Source organism: Lagenorhynchus albirostris, chromosome 10, assembly GCF_949774975.1.
Source record: "Lagenorhynchus albirostris chromosome 10, mLagAlb1.1, whole genome shotgun sequence".
NCBI lineage: Eukaryota > Metazoa > Chordata > Mammalia > Artiodactyla > Delphinidae > Lagenorhynchus > Lagenorhynchus albirostris.
Genome location: NC_083104.1, coordinates 65,071,869 through 65,091,718, shown reverse-complemented (window position 1 = coordinate 65,091,718; position 19,850 = coordinate 65,071,869). Strand labels below are relative to the sequence as shown.

The 19,850-nt window shown below is 48.6% G+C and overlaps 1 protein-coding gene across 7 annotated transcripts in view; it reads right to left on the bottom strand.

The window, feature by feature from the left end:
- ANKS1A (ankyrin repeat and sterile alpha motif domain containing 1A) overlaps nucleotides 1–19,850 on the bottom strand; it is a 189,789-nt gene that overhangs the window by 29,927 nt on the left and 140,012 nt on the right. For all 7 annotated transcript variants that reach the window (XM_060162640.1, XM_060162634.1, XM_060162638.1 and 4 more), the window contains one exon: nucleotides 1,103–1,169. In XM_060162640.1, the coding sequence (XP_060018623.1) occupies nucleotides 1,103–1,169 (67 nt within the window). The remainder of the gene's footprint in view (nucleotides 1–1,102; nucleotides 1,170–19,850) is intronic.

Here is a 19,850-nt window from a genome sequence, read left to right as displayed (position 1 = left end):
GAGTAAGCGACTCGCCCTGGACACACAGGTATCTAGAATCAGGATGTGAACCAGGGCTGCGGCTCCAGAGCCCACGCTCTCTCCACAAGCCCCATGGCCTCAGCAGCAACTTTATCCCTGACGTGCATACTTGCCCGCATCCCTCAGACTTCCTGCCAGGGCCAGAGGCCCATGGAGGAACTAGAGGTGTCACTCAGGGCTTACAGGTCAATCCTGGATGGAGCCTCCTAAGTGAACAAGGAAGCCACCCCTTCAGGGCAGAGAGGCACTTCCCCAATAAGGGGAAGAGGCCAGGGTCCCAAGCTGCTTTCAGCCCAGATGAACTGGTGGCAGTTCCGTCTTCAGATGCTTGGGGGAGGGGGTGCAACAGGTGCTCTGGATGCACCTTTAAGATGTCACCTCACCTGAGCAAGTAACACAACCATAATTCTATTACCAAGAAAAACAGCTCAGGTATGGCCTCCCTAGTTCCTTTGTTTCAAACAAAGGAAATGGAGGCAGGTCTCACCTGTAGGGCTTTGAGATGAAAAGAATACCCCAAGTAACAGTGATCTGAAGTAAAAATGATGAGTGTCTAAGTAAATGGAAAAGTGGAGAAACAGACACAAGGAGGAAACAGCAGAGCCAACCCTTCCAGGCGATGCAGGCTAAACAGTCCAACCCAGCGCTCTGCCGCTGCCATGGATCAGGTGAACGAAAGCCACGTGCCCATGAAGAGGTAGTGCCAGAGCCGCCGGGGAAGCTGGGAGACCAACACGAGGAGCACTCCACATTAAGCCAATCAGAGAAAGCCTACATTTATGAAAACAACGATGAATAAGTGACAATCGTTCACTTTTTATAAAAGGGCTTCCTAATAGACAGCCTAAAATTCAATTTGTATATTTTCCCCTCCACTATGTAAAAGGAGTCATGGCTCCTAAAGTAAGAGCTAGATGGGCTGTGTGGACACATGAGATTCCAAATTGTAAGAGAGTGACGTGGTCTGAGGCTGACTTCTCTCACCCCCCAAATGTCTGTCTTCTGCGTCAGAGAAAAACCTGAGCTAGAAGGGACCCAGAGGGTGGTGCTCCATGGGGAAAACGGCTGCTTGGTACCATACCTGAGATCTTCTGCTGTTCCTGAGAAAAGTCGATCCCTTCTCCAATAGAGCTCATGATCTTCTCAATCTGAGATGGAAGAAAAGAGGAACAAAAAGGAAAGGCTGTCAGGCTCGAGTCAAACATCGCCAGCTCACCGTCAGCGCACACACCGGGGTAGGCCTCCGGGTCTCTTCCAGACGATTCCAAGGTCCAGCACCAACCTGCAAGGTTTCAGAGCTCACGGTGCTCAGATCAAGAAAGGCTCTTCTCTGGCCACAGCCCTGTAGGGTCTAAAGACGAGCTCTGAAGGCAGTGAGCGGGTAACAATCGGAGCTCAGCTGCTAGAAACGCCCAAGAGCCTCCCTTCCAAGGCAATTTATATGTCAGTCCCCCCACCCTCCAGCTCTTTCAGACCCAGCGGAAACTGGGCAGAGGGTGCAAGAGCAGGCCAGTGCTGGCACCCTTCACTGCTCATGCCAGAATCTAAATTCCATGAGGGCAGAGGCTTTGCCAGCTTTGTTCCATGCTATACCCCCAGCGCCTAGAGCCGTGCCTGGCAATTCGTAAGCATTCAACAGATAATTGCTATTGCATGACTGCCAGCTCTGAGGGGTGGAGACATTTTCTAGAGCACCTGAATGGGCACATAACGCTGAATGGAGGATCATTTGATCCCTGGAGGCCGTCAGTCCTGGATGCAGCTCTGCATTCAGGGGAGAAGAGGTGCAGATACTTGTCCTTCCTCTAGACCACAGCAGAGAGAGCTGGTCTCAAAGCATCCAAATGTCTCCAGCATTGCCCCCTGTATGGACCACCTGTCCCAGCCATCTGGCTTTGGTCACCCTGGGCCAGATCTAAGCCCCCTGCTCCCGGAAACCTGGCTAGGGGCAGGCCCAGACAGCGAGGAGGAGCCCCCCCCCCCAACCCCAATTGGGTTGCAGTGGTAATGAGCTCATTCACTGCTCTTTTTCCAAAGAAAGGAAAAGAGGACCTTTTGTACCAGGGCTTGGATGTTTCTTCCTCTAAGTGAAAGTAAGGAGCCTCAGGTCTGACAGTCAGAAAAATAACAGCTCTCCAGCCAGCCTCCAGCTGGCAGGCAAAGGCAGCACTTTTGACACCCACCAGAACAACACAGGGTAAGCACCACCTCTCCCCTGGCAGCCGGGAGCACAGGAAGGTCTTTTCCTCTAGCAGTCACCTAACTGCTTGTTAATGCACACTGCGAACTCCATCCCTGAGCTCAGCAAAAGCAAAGGAAACAACACATCTGACCCGTGCAGCAAACGGAGGGTGTGCCTCGACTTATCGGCCGGCAGCCCAGAGGCCGGCATCAGAAGCAGGCAGTGCCTCGGCAGGTCTGCAGTGTCCCTTAAAGAAAAGGGCCCCCTCCCTCCAGCCCTCTCCAGAGCATCCCTTTCTCTGGCCCTGCCCATTTCAGGTGCAACACGGCAACGACCCAGCCAGCCAGGAGGGTACTTCTCCCCCACCCCCGCAATGCCGCAGTGCTGCATCCATAAAATCGGGGGTGGATACTGCCTCCCATAAAGGACTGTGTGGATTAAAAGTATCATGTACATAGGCATCTGGCCAAAGACCTGGCTCATAGTAGATGCTCAATAAAAGGTTAGCTTGCTTCCCACTTCCCCTCTGTTGTCCGCAGTGCTCCGACCTAGTAAAACTTATTTTTAAAGTTTTAAAACATATTTTTACTTATATTTATTTTTTGACAATACATCCACACGATTCAAAACTCAAAACAGGCAAAAGGTTATTCAGAGAAAAGTCTCCTTCCTACTCCCGTCTCCCAGCTGCCTATAGTTCTTCTCTCTGGAGGCAACCAGTATAACCAGTTTCTCAAGTATCCCTCAGATCTATTTGCAATTAAGCAAATATATGAATGTATTCCACCACCCCGCATACTGATATGCTGTTCTGCATCTTGTTTTTCCACTTAATAATGCATCTTGGAGTTCTTGCCACAGTTCATAAAGAACATCTTTTTTTTTTTTTTAATGGATGAGGTATAGTCATCCCGTGTAAGGCTATATGATAATTTATTGAACCAGTCTTCAGACAGGCACGTGTGGAGTTTCCAATCTTTTCTCATTTCTACACAGTGCTACAATGAATACTGTTTCACATACATCTTTGAACCCAGGTGCAAGGATATCTCTAAGATATCCTAGTGATCTCTTGGAGTCCTTCCAGGCACAGAATCTTGAGTTAGCAGCAGGGACCTCACAGGTCATATAATCCCAACTCCCACGCCATGTCCAATTCTGCTAAAGACCTTCCAGAGATGGGGCACTTGCTAACTCTCCCAGTCATTTCACCCTATTTGCATAAAGCGCCAAGTTATAACGTTTGTCTTTCTACAGATTTAAACATTTTTTCTAACTTCATCTCCTCTTCCACAGGAAAGGCTTAGGGATATGTGAAGACAGCTCTTACCTTCCAGATAAACTCTCCCCCACCACCAGGCTGCAAGGCCCAACCTGGCATTAAATGACACATCAGTCATTACATTCAGATTTCAGAAGCCTCAAAGCTGGGCAACGAGCAGGCACTCCACAGGTATCTGTTGGTGTGCCTTCTTTTTCTTTTCTGCATTTACAGGAGAAAAGTAGGGTGCTTAAGGTGAGGAAACGTTTTCTTACATGGGGGGTTGGGTCCTTATCCCTGGAATGGCTCTACCAGCCTTTGGATGCCTCCTCCAGGCCAAAGTGGGTAAATGTGGGAGAATCACCACTGCAAGCACCAGGACAGATGGAATCAAGCATGTTTAATCTGCCATTCTTCCCCCTGGTCCTGGCTCATGGTAAAAGAGGCAACTGACAGACAGACAGACAAAGAGCAGTTTACATTTACTTAGAGCCAACAATGAAAAGCTGTTTTCCCAAGGCCACACAGAGTGTCAGGGTGGGAAAAACTGAAATGGAAGGTGACTCCAAGGTGTCTTTTGAAATAAAGTCAAGCCCTACATTATATATTTCATTATCACCATAATCACCTAACACCCAAAGCCCTGGCTGGCCTGTCCAATCAGTATCTCCTGGCTGCTCAACCCATGACATTTTGCCAAAGGACCTTTGGAAGTCAGAGTGAGCAGGGTTGGACACGCTGCTGCTCCTCTGCTGCTGCTGCTTCTCTGCTCCGTTCCCTCCTGCTTGCCCCAGGGGTCACCCTCAGGTGAAAAGCTCAGCTGCCACAGCCCCCTGGGTGCTTCAGCCTGCAGGCCAGCTAGGAACTGCTAGCTGGGGAACTCTCAGAACCAATGTCATCCAAACTAGAAAGTGTGTTTTGTTTTCTGTGAACGGCAGTAGCCAAGTCCAGCTGAGAAGATTCTAGTTTATAGAGGAACTGAGAGCTCTCCAACAGCTTGCAACCCAGGACTTCTTCCAGCCTTGGTGGAAGCACAGGGCTAGGAGGGAAGTGGCGGTGAAGCGGGCCTGCGCGGGCAGAGACTGGCAGGTCCCCACCCAGCCCCTCAGCCAGTCCGTGGACACAGGGAGGAGCGGGACCTCATCACCTCCCCCTGCCACACCCCGGGGGCCCAGAACCAGCGAAGGGGGAATATGGTCATTTCAGTCTAGACACAGAGGAGCGGTCATAGGAGACAGATACCGTTCTGATCTACACACTTCGTGTAGTTTAACCATTTAGGCTTGAGTTAAAAAACAATTTGATTAGGCTGCTTTCCCAGAAACATTCTGCATCTCAGGGGAATGTCAGGGGAAGATGCAGGTGGAATGTAGCAGAAGGGAACAGTTCAACATTCTCTTCTTCTTCTGTTGTTTGGGATCCATGACATTTTTCGAGAGAGATGGGAAATGGCCATGCTTTAATACTGCACTTCAGGACTTCCCTGACGGTCCAGTGGTTGAGACTTTGCCTTCCAATGCAGCGGGTGCGGGTTGGATCCTGGTAGGCGAGCTGGGGTCCTGCATGCCTCGGGGCCAAAAAACCACAAAACAGAAGCAGTATTGTGGCAAATTCAATAAAGACTTTAAAAAATGGTCCACATCGGGCTTCCCTGATGGTGCAGTGGTTGAGAGTCCACCTACCGATGCAGGGGACGCGGGTTCGTGCCCCGGTCCGGGATGATCCCACATGCCGCGGAGCGGTTGGGCCCGTGAGCCATGGCCGCTGAGCCTGCGCGTCCAGAGCCTGTGCTCCACAACGGGAGAGGCCACAACAGTGAGAGGCCCGCGTACCGCAAAAAAAAAGAAAAAGAAAAAAAAAAATGGTCCACATCAAAAAATCTTTAAAAAAAAAAAATACTGTGCTTCACATGAACTCTATAGAGAGCTCAGCTCACGTTTGTGTTTAGTAAAGTAAAGCCTGAAAGTTATCACCATAATGGACTCATCTATTCAAAAAGTGCTTGGAAATATTCCATTTTCAGCAAGTATTCAGAATTATTCCATTCAGACTTTTTTTTCCCCCCCTACCAGGGCTGTATAAAATGTGTTCCCTGTATGGCTAAAAACAGAACCAAAACCAAACACTAGGAATCCTGCCACTAAGGCCCTCTCCCATCTGCTTGTTAGGAACACAGGATCCCGGATGCCCACAGGCTGGCAACGGGAAGTGACATTCTATATCCAGAGAGGCTCCACTCCGGTCACCATAACCTGGCTGCCAGGAGCAACTCAGATCATACTAGGCTTTTCCGTGGACACTGGGAGTCACAGGGGCAGGGGGGAGAAGACAGCTGCTGCGCGGAGAAATACCTCCCTAGGTTCTGATGGGTCTTCTGTGCCCCAGGAAGTGCGCTGGATAAAGGCGGTCCAAGGAGAACCACAGCCTCGGTGCAACATGGCTCTGAGGCCCGTGGGGAGCCTCCCTCCTAGGAGGTGGCACGAGTGAGAAGCAATGGGCATTTTCAGGGGCTCTCACTGCAAAAACATCAGGGGAACAGGAATCAGTCTGGTCATAAGCTGAGGCCTGAGAGGAGAAAGGGAAAGAGATTGCCTTTCTCCAACCTTCTTTTGGGGCAAATGGGAACCTGAAGGGAGATGTTTCTGGAATTGATTGGCAACTGAATTTGGTGCCTGACATCAGACACTCTCCCCCACCCCCTTTTGCTGCCTGCGGAGCTATCAGCCCCCGAGGACCCTGCCACCAGATGGAAAACACACCAGTCCCGTTGGGCCTGTACCACCAGGGCTGGAGACATCGTCTATCTCTCCTTCTCTACCCCCAACAATTAATACTTTACTGGCCCAGAAACACACTGTGCTTGCACTGTAACTTCCCAATTAGCTGTTTTATGGTGTGTCCCAGAGACACTATAGGACCAATAAAGGTAAGATCCCCATTTCATACTGTTTCTTTAAGAGGCCACATGGTGACTTGCACAGAGCTGACACGTGGAGGGGCCGGGTAACAAACAAGTTACCATTTGTTAAATGCCCAGGCCAGGCTAGTCACCTCACTGATACAGTAAGAGGAGAAAGGTAGCCAACACTCTCAACCCCAGTCTGGATTCTCTAACTCCCCTTCCCTCATTTTTATCTTTTTCCAACCTCCCTGGGTTGCTGGCACAGTGACCTCACACCCCACGACTACCAGCTGGCCCTTTCTCTCAACAGTCCCTCAGAGCCTCGACTCACTGCCAAGAAAACGTGTCATCCCATTTTTCAGGTGAGGATGCTGAAGCACTACCCCACAGCTAGATGCTCAGCAGCCCGCTGATGGCACTGCTCTCAGTGGGGGGGACCAGGGAGGCAGACCCTCTCCCCCCGCCGGGGCCAGACAGCCCGGCTTGGACAGCGCCCCCCATTCCCAGGAGCACAGGCCGAGCCCTCGCCTCCTCGACCTCCCCAGAGGCCCCGAGCCCCTGCCCTCAGGTGACTGACGACACCGGAGGTGGCCCCTTGGCTGTGCAAGGCACCCTGACGCTGCTGATGCTGCCTCCCAGGCCCAGCGAGCACATAAGAATTCATCAGCATCTCTGTCTTCTGTGGCTCAGCGGCCGACAGGCACTCCTCAGCCTAGAGTGGGCTTTGATTTCCCACATTTGAAAAAGGGTCACCGACCAGGGTCTGAGTTATTTGTTCCCCCTCCCCACATACTGAATTGCACAAGGCCTGGGGAAAGACAAAGATGGATTGAAGTAAATTATTTGTCCTGATTTTCTAACCTTGTCAACTGCATTTATAGGAGAGAGACGGGGTGGGGGGATGGAAGAAGACAGCAGGGGATGAATACAGATCTGCCAGCGGGCTCAGGGCTGTCCCTTCCGAGGCAGCTCCACTAACAATGAATCACTTCTTTTCCACAGAGCAAGGTTAGTCTCAGTCTCATGGGGTTGGGGGGGGGACCTTGGATCTTTACCATATTTATTGTTGTATCCCCATTTGAATCCCCTTTATGCTGCCACCTTCCTTCTCAATCCCCCTTTTTCTAAGAGACTGGGAGACCACAGAGCTGTTTTGTTTCAAAAGTCTCTGTCCTTCTGTCTCTGACACAGGCTCAAATGAAAGCCCGAGGTGTGCTTGCCCCAGGCTACGCTGGCTGAGATTGGAAGCCCGTGACCTCAGTCTAAGTCTCTAACTCCCCTTCTCCCTCCTCATTTTTATTGTTCCCATACTTCTTGAGTGGCTGATACCGGCCTTGCTCCCCAAAGCATCGCACACCCCACAACTACCTGCTGGCCCTTTCCTTGACCGATGCTCGTGCCCCAGACCTGCCACTTGGCAGAAAGTAGACGAGACCTGCCAAGTGACCTTCTTATTCTAGAACAGCCTACTATACAAGCACTCTTTAACTCAAGACCCAAGAAACTGCTGAAAGAAGAAAAATAGTTGGGAGACCTAGATTTCAATTAACTTATTATTGCTGCCACGTAACTCTAGGTTATTCGCCAAGTACTGGCTTTAATAAGTGGGACAAGACTCTAAAAGATTAATGAGGATTATGTATTTGGGTTCTAGTCCAATTTACGCAATCTACTTTCTGTCCAGGAGCAGGCTTATTCGGGTGAGGAGGGTAGGAATGCGGAGGAAGCCACTCAGAAAGGCTGCAGTTCTCTCAAACACTGGGGAACCTGCCTCTTGGTCCTTCTTCAATTTTGCTTTCACCACCAATTTCCAAGTAACCTTCCCTTGTTGGTCCTGTTCTTCCACAGCCTGAACTTCACTACAGTGTGCTGCACTGTTAGTATGGCTATGGATTAAAGGAGCCCAAAGAAAACACCCTAAGCATCCACTCAGAATTGATTCCCTCAGCAGTGCGGCCAGAGAAAGGGGTCCTATATCCACTGGCTCCTCAGATTCTGCAGGGGAACACTTGCCTTGTAATATCAGGGGACACAAATATAGAATTTTGATTACCAAATTATATATACTTAAGATGTTAAAAAAAATTGTATATGCTTGATACAAATACACTACCAGTAACCATCAGATGCGCAGAGACTTCCTGCAGCCTGCCACTCCTAAGTATCTCTGAACTTGTGAGATAGGAAGAAGTTGGATAGATGAAGTTGATAGAGTCCCCCAAATTCATTTTAAAGCACTAGTTAAAATCTTTCAGATAAGCCTTACACAAAAGAGCACATACTGCACTGATTCCAGTATGTGCTCTAGTTTATATAAAGGTCTAGAATAGGCAGAACTAATATCCAGGATTGGGAAAATGTCAGAAGAGCAGTTGCTGGGGGGTGGGGAGGGGTAAAGATTGACTGGGAAGGGACTCGAGGGAACTTCCTGTGGTGATAGTAATATTCCTGTATCTTGACAGGAATTTGGGTCACACAAACGTATGCACTTATCAAAACTCAGGGAATGGTAGACTCAAGATTTATGCATTTTATTTGTATAAATCCCCACCCCCAAAACTATAAACAAATACCAAACTCTAAGTAATGATATACATGTTAAAATGTTTAGCGATGAAATGTACTGATGTTTGCAAGTTATTTTGAAATGCATCAAAATATAAAATGGATTTTATTTTATATTTTGACAGGATGGATAGATATGAGATAAAGTACAGCAAAATCGAAATGTAGAATCTAGGCTCTAGGTAGTGAATATATAGGCATTCGCTCACTATTCAAAAGTCTCTTTCAAGTTTTCTGTACATTAGAAGTTTTTCAGAATAAAATACTGGGACAAAAATCTCTTTCAGGATCAAATCCTTTAGAGAATAATAAATGGTAAGATCAATACTGGTTTGAGCTTCATCATTTGTAATGAACTCTGCTCAACATGCTAATAAGCAGAGACATGCCCAATAGGCAAAGGAAACAAAGAGAAAGGAATGTGGGAAAGCTGACTTCACCATTATTCTGAGTCACTAAGCTTTCAGGGTTAAGGGCTCTCAGCCCCGCTCCTCTGTGGTGTGGCCTTCTCTATTCTGGAACCCAGGCTAACCCCAGTCTTGACAGTCTGAAAACTCAATTATCGAAGTGTTCCCAGGGATGGACAGGCCCTGGGAAACTGGTTCATATAATCAGACTCAAAGGACACTGATCCCTCTGTGAGTTGCTTTAGCATGACAAGGAGCACATTAGGACATTTGGCTAGCAGGATACATTTGTATCCTCTACAGCACGGTCCCCAACCTTTTTGGCACCAGGGACTGGTTTTGTGGAAAACAATTTTTCCACAGACTGGGGGTCGGGGGGGGTCAGGCAGTAATGGGAGCGATGGGGGAGAAGCAGATGAAGCTTCACTCACTCACCACGGCTTACCTCCTGCTGTGCGGCCCGGTTCCTAACAGGCCATGGCCCAGGGGTTGGGGACCCCTGCTCTACAGCCTGAAATCAATAAAATGGGATCAAATCCACCCTCAGAATACTGCAAGGGAAAGGTGTGTGGACCATGCCAAGAGCTTATTCAATTATCCCTTGGGACTTCCCTCGTGGTCCAGTGGTTAGGAATCCGTCTTGCAATGCAGGGGACTCCGGTTCAACCCCTGGTCGGGGAACTAAAATCTCACATGCCGCAGGGCAACTAAGCCTGCGTGCCTCAACGAGAGAACCCGCGTGCTGCAGCTACAGAGCCCCCTGGAGCCCATGCGCCGCGACTAGAGAGAAGCCCACTAGAGAGAAGCCTGTGTGCCGCCACGAAAGACCCTGCATGCCGCAACAAAGATCCCGTGTGCTGCAACTAAGACCCGACGCAGCCAAATAAAAAAAAATTATCCCTTTCCTACTTCAGGAGGTCATCTTTCCTGAAAATCAAGTACAGGTGCTCACAGCAAGGTACCCTTCTCCTTGGAAAGTACTTGGGATCAACACTGTTAAGACTCCAGCCTTCCAGGGTGGACAGGTTCCAGGGCGGAATTCTCCCAGTCAGGTGCCGTGCACTGAGTACCCCCTGAGTGCCCTCCCAGCGATTCAGTTCATCCTCACAACCAGCTGGGGGGCAGGGGGGATTTCCCTGGTGGCGCAGTGGTTAAGAATTTGCGTGCCAATGCAGGGGACACAGGTTTGAGCCCTGGTCATGGAAGACCCCACATACTGTGGAGCAACTAAGCCCATGCGCCACAACTACTGAGCTTGTACTCTAGAGCCCACGAGCCACAACTACTGAGCCCATGTGCCGCAACTACTGAAGCTCGCACGCCTAGAGCCCATGCTCCACAACGAGAAGCCACCGCAATGAGAAGCCAGCGCTCCGCAACAAAGAGTAGCCCCTTGCTCGTGGCAACTAGAGAAAGCCCGCACACAGCAATAAAGACCCGATGCAGCCAAAGATAAATTAAAAAAAAAAGTTCCTCCCACTTTAAAGAAGAGGAAACCAAATATCAGAAAAGTTAAATAACTTTTAACTTCAATAACATGATCACAGGAGTAGAAATATGTGGCCAGTGCCTCATTAATTATCTTCCTAATTCAGCTTATTTAGGGCCTAGCTTCTACTCTAGTAAAGCTCAGAGTAGAATTTCAAATACGTGGGACTGAGGACATTGGAAAGGCAGTGTACACTGATGGAAAGAATGAGAACTTTGAAATAAGAAACCTGAGTTCAAAATCCACTTTAAAAAAAGTCCACTTAATTAGCTGTGGAACCTTGGATAAGTCATTTAACATCTCTTTCAATTTCCCTTTCTATAAAATGTGAAAAAATTCCTTACTCATGCAATCATTGCTACAGGCAAATTACTTGATCTGTCTTCTTAAAGCCTCAGTTTCTTCAAAGGCAAAATGAAGACCTCAACACGAGGTTCCTATAAAGATGTGAGACAGCACATAAAGAGTCTTAGTGAAGTGTTTGGTTCCCAAACAGAGCTCTAATGAGGAATTACTTTATTATGACATGAGTCATAAGTCATAAAAGACATGGGCTTCGCTGGATGACATCATCCTAGAAGGAAAGATAAGGTTCTTGCTCCCATAAGCACAGATGGAGAGATCTGCTCCTTATCCAACAGCAGTGTCTGTCTGTCCCTGCTCCTGGGAGATCTGAGGCCCTGCCACATCCCCGGGCCCCAGCAGGAGGTACTAAAGTGCCTTCTTAAATTAAGTCCTTAGAAAACAGGGTTGAGCCTAAAAGTCATTTAGTTTTCACTCTGTAACCCACTTGAGCAGATGCAAGCCTTCCTTACACCAAGAAACACCTGCAGTCCTTGTAAAACCCAGAGGCCAGGAGAAGGAGTCTGCACGGTCCCCCTCCATTGCTCATTTTAGCTTACAGAGCTTAGAAGGGGTTTGCCCTCATGATTCACATTCATCTGGTTCCAAAAGAAACAGAATTCTACCCAAAAAACAAGTTAATCAAAACCCAGATTCCTTTTTTGTTTTTTTTTAAAGGACAGACTAGAGGGAAACGGCTTCCTTCTGGCAGAAAATGTTTGGAACTTGCTGCGTGAACAATAGCTCACTTCCTGGATGCTCAGCTGGAGGCTGCTTCTCCATTCAGGACAAAAGTTTCATGTGAGGGAGGTGACGCCTTTCTACAAGGCGGCTCCTCAGCAGGAGCACAGAGAACCCCGGACAATACCAAACAGAGGAGAGGGAGGAGAGGGGAGGGCTAGAAGCCTGGTGTGGGCACCATTCCCTCACCTTAGAGAAAGCTGGGGAAACAGGCGGAGGCTGTGGAATCCGCACGGTCATCTCTGACAGGGCAAACACCCACCCTGCAAGCTGTTAACAACTCAACTGACGGACCCTCAGTAACTAGCCCAACGCCAACCATGTTCACAGCGGGCAGGAGTCTCCCAGGCACACCCGTGGGTCTTCCGCTTCCTCCCGCTGAGGGTTCTGCTCATCAAGAACCAGTTGGGATCACTTCCAAAACTGTTTAAGATGGTTGTATTTGTTGATGGAAACAGAAAATTAAACATTACATAAGCGATGAAATAAGTGCAAAAAGCTGTTTCTGTGGCAACCTGGTAGATGCTTCGAAGAGACTCAATAACAGGATCATTTTTTTAAAATGTGCCCTTGAATTGTGTTGTTGGAGAAATAAACCATAAAAATTTCTAAAAGGATTCTGTGCTCAGACTGCTTCACAAGTGGCCAAATTCTAGCTTTGCTTTTAAGAAACTCAATCTAGAAGTTTAAATCAATCATGTATTATAGATGTGGTTCATGTAATAAACAGGACAGAGAACTCCAAATTAGCAGGTCCACATGGAAAGAAAAAGCCCCAGCTCCACAAAAGACTAGCCTGCTCACCTATGCGTTTGGAGTTAAAGTAAAACGTTTGTATCCTTTTTAAAAATGACTTCTTCCTTTAAAAGAGTTTTGTGATTAACCAAACAACCCTAGTCCTGACTGGCCATGTCAAAAGCCTCCTGGGGGAGCTGGCAGCAGTGTCTGATAAGCTCTCGCCTCTGTTATCAATACCCCAAGCTGTGCATGTAGGAATTCTCAAACCACTTTCATTATCTAATAAGTTTAAACTCCCACAGACACAGAACCCTTCTCTGGCTGCTTTCTCCTAAAGAGCCTCTCCGCTGAGGGCTGGAAAACCATCCCAGGTGACTCGAAGCATACTTCCAGCCCTTCCTTCTTCCTCATCGTGGCTCCTGTTTGAACAGTGCCTTATACTTTCACTGATCATCACGGCCATGGTCCAGGGCCAAGCAGCCCAGGCTGTGTGATCGCTCCTGGTTACAGAGCCAAGTCATGGGCTCTTACCTGCTATCACCTCAGAGGCCACCTCTAACTAGTCAAACTTCTAGCTTCCACTCATTGCATCTGGCAGGTAGTGAACGGGAACCGCCGTCAGCCCACCCAGATCTCCAGCTGGGAGCACAGAGACAAAGGGGCATTTCATCTAAGACCTCCACCTGGTCCCCTTACCTTCCCTGGCAGACCATGGGGCAGGGAGGCAAAGCAACTAGAGTCCTCCAAGTCTCAGAGATGTGTTCTAAAGCTCAAGAGCATCCAAGGTCATCCTAAACAAAAAACCTGAGCTAGGAACTAGTCTGTGCCCTGCCCTAACCCCAATCCCAAAAGGCAGTGCAAAAAATCACGGAAATGGCATCCTTATATCCCCCAAATATAATCATGGAAGATAAGACACATGGAAATACGCCACAGGAGTGGTAGGTACATGGAGGATAATTATTTTCCGGGTGGAAAGCAGAGCTCAGGGGTACAGACAACAGTGAACTTGAGATGCCTGACCCTGGCTGCAGGCTGATGTGGGGCCTACTGCTCAGCCCACCATTCCCACCAACCCACGTCCCTACTGCTCCTGAGATCCCACGCAGGGGCCTGGCAGGCCTCTGCCTCCTCTGCAGCCCCCAAATCTTCACCCTATAATTCCTTCCAGGTCCAGCTCTAGTCACCTGTGCTCTTCCACGCCGTGTGGTCTAATATAAAAAAGTATTCCAAGTCAGAACAAGAAGAAGGCTTTACCCTTGGTTTGTAACTTTGGCGAAATACATTAACCTACCTGAACCTTGTCTGTAAACGGGGATGAGAACACCTGCTTCGAGGTACAGGATGGGGATTAGACGCGATAACACAGGGAGAGTGGCTGGCACACAGCAAGTGTTCGATAAACTCTGGTGCCCTGCAAGCACCCTTTTTGGACTGACTGCATCTGAGGTTTCTGTTTTAGGATCCTTACAGCAGAGGCAGCCTGGCTGTCCCATACTAACACAAACATGCCCATGTAAATATGGTCCGAGGACTGCGCCCAGTCCTTTGACATAAGTGTACCATGCCTCTTCCGCTTCTTTTGTGTTTCCCACTGGTGCTCCTAGCAGGTACTGAGCACTGGGCGGGCTTAGTCAATACCCAGTGGAAAATACACAAAGAGCTTTTAAAGTGGTTACATCTTAACCGATTTTTAGGGAGGAATTTGTTTAGGACATAAATCTTTCTTCCATCTGAGATTTTTCCCAAAGAGGAAATGAGGAGGAAAGTGGTGGCTTTCCCAGCAGCTATGTGGCATCTTTCCTCCTAAAATTCCTCCAATGGCATCCTCACTGCGTCACTAAGTTCCTGCCAACATCCTCTTGCATATCAGCCCTGTGCTGACCTCAACCACAAGGAACTGTGTTCTTTCCTCTTAAAAAAATGAAATATTTCCTAAATTACAAAGAGTATATTTTATAATATTGTAATTTCAACAATAATAAATGACCCATCCACATGCTCACCACTTGGTTCAGGGAATAGAACACGACCAATTCAACACAGCCTTTCCTGGATCAAGGCCCCCCCTTCCCTGCCCCTCTGAGGCCACCAGCCTCCTGCATTAAATGCTGTCATCCTCTTGCTTTTCTTTAGAATTTGCCACCCACGTCAGTGCTCCTAAGCAACATGGGCTCCTGTCCCTCTTTCCTGGCCAAGTGGACAGGGGCACAACTCGATGGCCCTGAAGAAACACAACAGGCTCTGAGCCCAGAGCTCAGGGACAGGGCTCCCTTTGGCTGGTGAGGAAATGGGAGGCCACGGAACAGCCCCAGCATTTGAAGACACAGTACTGGTAGAGGGAGAGCAACAAACCCTCGCTTCTCATCAGGCTGGCAGGGCGAGGTCACATGCCTTCTGGGACTCCTGAGAAAACCCATTCCCTACATGGGCAGTGGTATGAAAAGGCTATGGGCTAACCACACCAGACAACCAGAAAGAACACAGCCTTTCCCAAACAGTCTCAGTGGGGACTGCCCGCTCTGGGAATGCCCTGGGGACCTGCACTCTTGGGCCTGTTGGCAAGGGAGTCTGGCAAGCTGCAATGACAGAGTACATGCACTTTCTCAGGAAGAACATGAAAGGCTGCACACGGGAGAGGAAAGGCAGAAAAGACGGCCACACTGCCCCTCTCCACACTGTGAGATCCTGGCCCTGGGAGACCCCTGGGCCACCTACCCTGCCAAGACCATCTCTCGCCTTGGCCTGCACCAAGATTCCAGAGCGACCACAACCCACCAGTCCCAACTGTTCTGCAAGCATTTACCATAGCCAAGACCGTTCCCCAGGGGCTGTGGGTGTGCCTAGGAGGGAGGGCCCTTCGGAAAAGGAGTGGGAGCTACATACAGCGTCAAGACAACATCGAGAGGGAAAGGTCGGTCAGAGGAGCCAAAGAAAGACTGAGTTTACTCATGTTTGCGTGAGACCCAGGACAACCATTACTTTTAATATTTCTCATAACTTCATAACATCTCTACTGTTGGCTATTTGTTTCCCGTTTTTGTCTTGTTTGATAGGCAGTAACAATTGAAAAGGGGGCTGCGTGCTTACTTCAGAGGCAGCAAAGCTGGGGCAATACTTCCACTTTGTCCCTTCCTCGCAGAGTTCTGGGATAAGAGGAAAGAAGGGGGAGACAGAGTGGGGAAGGCAGGCTGGGGAGGTGTGCCGGGCCCGGGGGTCTACAGAGAGAAGAAAGGGTGGAGAGGAGGCTTGCTGATGCCCCCGAGAGTCCCAGGCCAAAGGTCAGGGGTCCCAGGTTGGGCTTCTCACCTCCACTGTTAACTGAGGTACAGGAACCTTGTCTTCTAAGATTCTACCTCTTACACAATCAAATACTTGAGCGACAGATGAACTCAGAGAGAGAGAGTACAAGTTCAGACTGAAGGAGTGTAGTACTCACGGCAACCGTGATCAACAAGAGATTTGTTTTTCTCAAGTATCTTTGAGCTCAGGCTGTGTGTGTGTGTGTGTGTGTGTGTGTGTGTGTTTGCACACACATGCATCAGAATCTCAAATATGCTCCTACACTGTTGAAAATAAACAGGATGGCTCTAGTCAAAACTGTTAAGTATGAAACCTCTACCCTCCTTTTTTTCTTTTTATACTTTGCTCCCAGAAGTGAGAATAAGCCCTTGGGCCCTCATCGCTGTGTCGATGGCAATGGAGGACAGGAAGGTGGGGGCCACGTGCAGACTCATCCAGCAGGGACCTTAGAAATGATCCAGCCGAGTCTCTGTTTTGCAGATAAGGAAACTGAGGCTCAGAGACGTTCAATAACTTAACCAAGGCAACGAGAGGGGCGATACAAGGCTGACCCTTGCTTCTTGCCTCTCTGCTGAGTCGCCCCACTGATCTTGCAGCTGGGGAAGTGGCAGAATACAGAGCAGCCCTTAGGGAAGCCTCCAGAGGGCTGAACCCTGAAGGAAAAAGACCTGAGGTAAAAATGAGCTTCTCTGCATTCCGGGGCTCTTATCTCTTTTCGGAAAATGGCTTCTGTGCAGAACACTGTGCTGGTTCCACTTCAAGAGGGGACATGGGTCAGAGGTCCCTGAACTTAGCAAATGTGTGGGCCATTTCCCCCGCTAACTGGGATGATGGGAATGTTATAAGGTTGCCTTTTCATCATAACACATAAGGACTTTAAAAATCAACACAATGGAAGCATGAGGAAGATCTTTGTGATGAAAGAACAATGCTGCATCTTGACTGTGACGATGGTTACATGAACCTACACATAATAAAACTGCATAGAATCACAATCCCCCCCCACCCCCGCCAAATGGTGAAATGAGAACAGGGTCTGTGGATTGTACTAACGTCAATTTCCTGACTCTGATATTATGTGAGAGTTATGTAATGCATTATACCATTGGCAGAAACTGGGTGATGGGTACCAAATAAAGGCCCTCTCTGTACCATTTTCTGAACTCCCTATGAATCTATAATTATTTCAAAACAAAGAATATGAAGAAAGAAAATTTTTAAGTTAACATGAAAACTATCCCTTGTTTTATAAAAGGACAACTGAAATACAACAAAAGGATGGACATATTTAGAATAAAGGCAGTTGGCAACCAAATACCATCAGCACCGCCGTGACACTCCTCATTGTCCCTAATTTTCTCCTTTTATCGTGATTCAGTCAAAATTGTGTTGGGGACTATCTTAGTAAGAATGCAAAATTCCGGTCCTCCATCCTAGCCTGGCAAGCAAACTCACTGTGCCAACAGACCCACCTGAAAGGAGGCCTGGCATACAGCCCCCTTTCTTCCCAGCCCGGTTGGCTTCGGATAGTTCTCTGCAGCCCAGAGAGACTAGAACACAAGAGTGGGACAGGATGGGAGTGCTGTTTGAGGCCAAGGGGAAAGGGCACATAGGGTTTGCTGGCAAGAAATTGAAGTTTCTCTTCTTCTCCTCTTACCAGTGCCCAGAACCCTCTGCTTTTCCTGTTCTCCTCCACCAGAGCAAAGAGACTCAATGTCAGCCATTTACAATCCCAGGTTTTTTTGATTTACTGCCCCCTGCCCTCTTTCTGGCTCAGACTCTGAGATCCAGGGTCTATTCTCACAGCATCCTCTCCTTTCCTGCTGCCACCACCCCTGGCAGCTGCTTTCAGAGCCCTGAGGACTTGCCTAGCACATCCCCTCGAGCACCCGGACCCCAGGAGCACTTATCTGTCCTGATAAGTGCCAAGAGGGATGGGGTGGGGGTGGGGGTGGGGAGCCACCAAGAAAGCCAGGAAAGTCTCAGCCCTGGGGACACTGACAGGGCGGTGTCAGCATTCATCATTTCTGAGCCCAACAAGCCCCCAGTTTCCAAGTGCAAACACCTGCAGCTCTCCGAGGGTTCTTTCGGGCCCCCAGAGCCCTTAGGCCTGGATCCCAGGTGGACTGGAGGGGTGGGGAGTCAATGTCCTGCCCCACCTTCCCGCTAAGGGAGCAGCTCTCACTCAGACTGACTGGCTCCCTTCACCCCAGGTCCCTGGCAGGTTTGAGCCCAGGTCCAGAGTGGCGACCCCTCGTTAAGAAACCCTTTACTGGTTCCCTTTCTTTCTCACTCCCTCACTCCCCAAGGAGTGCTTCCTGGGATCCCCTCCCAGATAAACTATTTGCATCTAGATACTGCTTTGGGGGGAACTCAACCTAAGATAGATGGTCACACGGAATCCTAACAGTGGGGAAATTGGGGCCAAATTTCCACCATGAATGAACGTATCTCTGGGGGAGTCTGAAAGATGTATATCACCCTAAGGAGGGAAACTGCCAACCGCGTGGCCACTATCAGATACTAGAAAGCTAATAAGGGGGTGAAAAAAAACGATTAAAAACTTGATTTGCCTGAGTAATACTCATTATAGCCATTTATATGAACTGCTTTTCATTTGCCTAATTACCACTACCACAATAATTACCACAGATATATTAAATGTGTCAGATAAAACTTGTATTAAATTTTATTTGGTTTCCAGTGTTACGCAGCCCTACACTTAGCTCTTGTATGTTCATAACTGCGTGCTCCGTTGCATCGTCTGTTCACAACTGGAGAAAACACGCCTGAGGCTTACCTCCTAAAGCAGAGGCTGTCAAACTTCAGCGTGCATGGAATCACCCAGAGAGCAGAGTCTCTAACAACCTTGGTTGCTGGGCTCCCCGCAGAGCGTCTAATTCAGTAGGCCTGGGGAGGAGCCGAGAATTTGAATTCTAGCAATTTCCCAGGTGAAGCTGCCGAGGCTGCTCTGTCATCAAGCTTTGAGACCCACTGCTTTAAAGTGCCATAATGAAGGAGAGCACAAAGGTCAAACTACAAGGTCAAACTTTCCAGTTTGCAACATGAGAGGCTGACAGTCTCTTTCAAGAAAACAGATGGAATCTTCTAACCGTCTAGATCAGTCACTCAAGCCAAGTCAGATTTGGTATGCTGGTACCTTTACCAAAAAGGGTAAAATTAACTCTGTTACTCAAACAAGTCCCAGGAGATCTGGGTTTGCTCCTTTGTTCAACCAGTGGGAGTGCCCCCTGTGTGCCAAAGATGTTGCTAAGCAACAGAGGTTTGGGCACTGTCAAAGGTCTCATGAGACTCTGGGTAGGTCACATCCTCTATGGGCCTCAGTTTACTCACCTCTAAAGGAGATAACTCATAATTAGGGAAACTTCCAGATCTGCCATTTTACAATGAATCAAAGCAGTATTGTGGTTCAAAGCAAAAATACTCTGCCCGGCTGTGTGGGCAGCATGATGAGAAATATGGGTAAGGATCCTAGCTGTTCCAACAGGCCCACTGTGACAGGGCAGGTGAAGCCCTGGTCAGTCCAATTTGAGTCAACGAATGACCCCAATTAAAGGTGTTGCCAAGGTAGGTCAGTACTATGTCCAATTCCAACCAAAGAATGTAAAAGCACCCAGCGTGAAATCCATGTTCATAATTGGTGCTCCCCTGATATATTATGACATTTAATCACTCCAACTGCTGAAGGGAAAACCAGAGCCACTCACTAGAATTAAGGATGCTATGATGACCTCCTCAACTGGGGTTTTAAATGAGCCTTGTGCTAACAGCTTTCCTGCTTTGAATGCAAAGCAGGATGCCAGTGTAGAGAGGCGGGGCAGCCACCTGTGAAGGGCGGCCACTGATGCCACCGCTCTCTTTTTTTTTTTTTTTTTTGC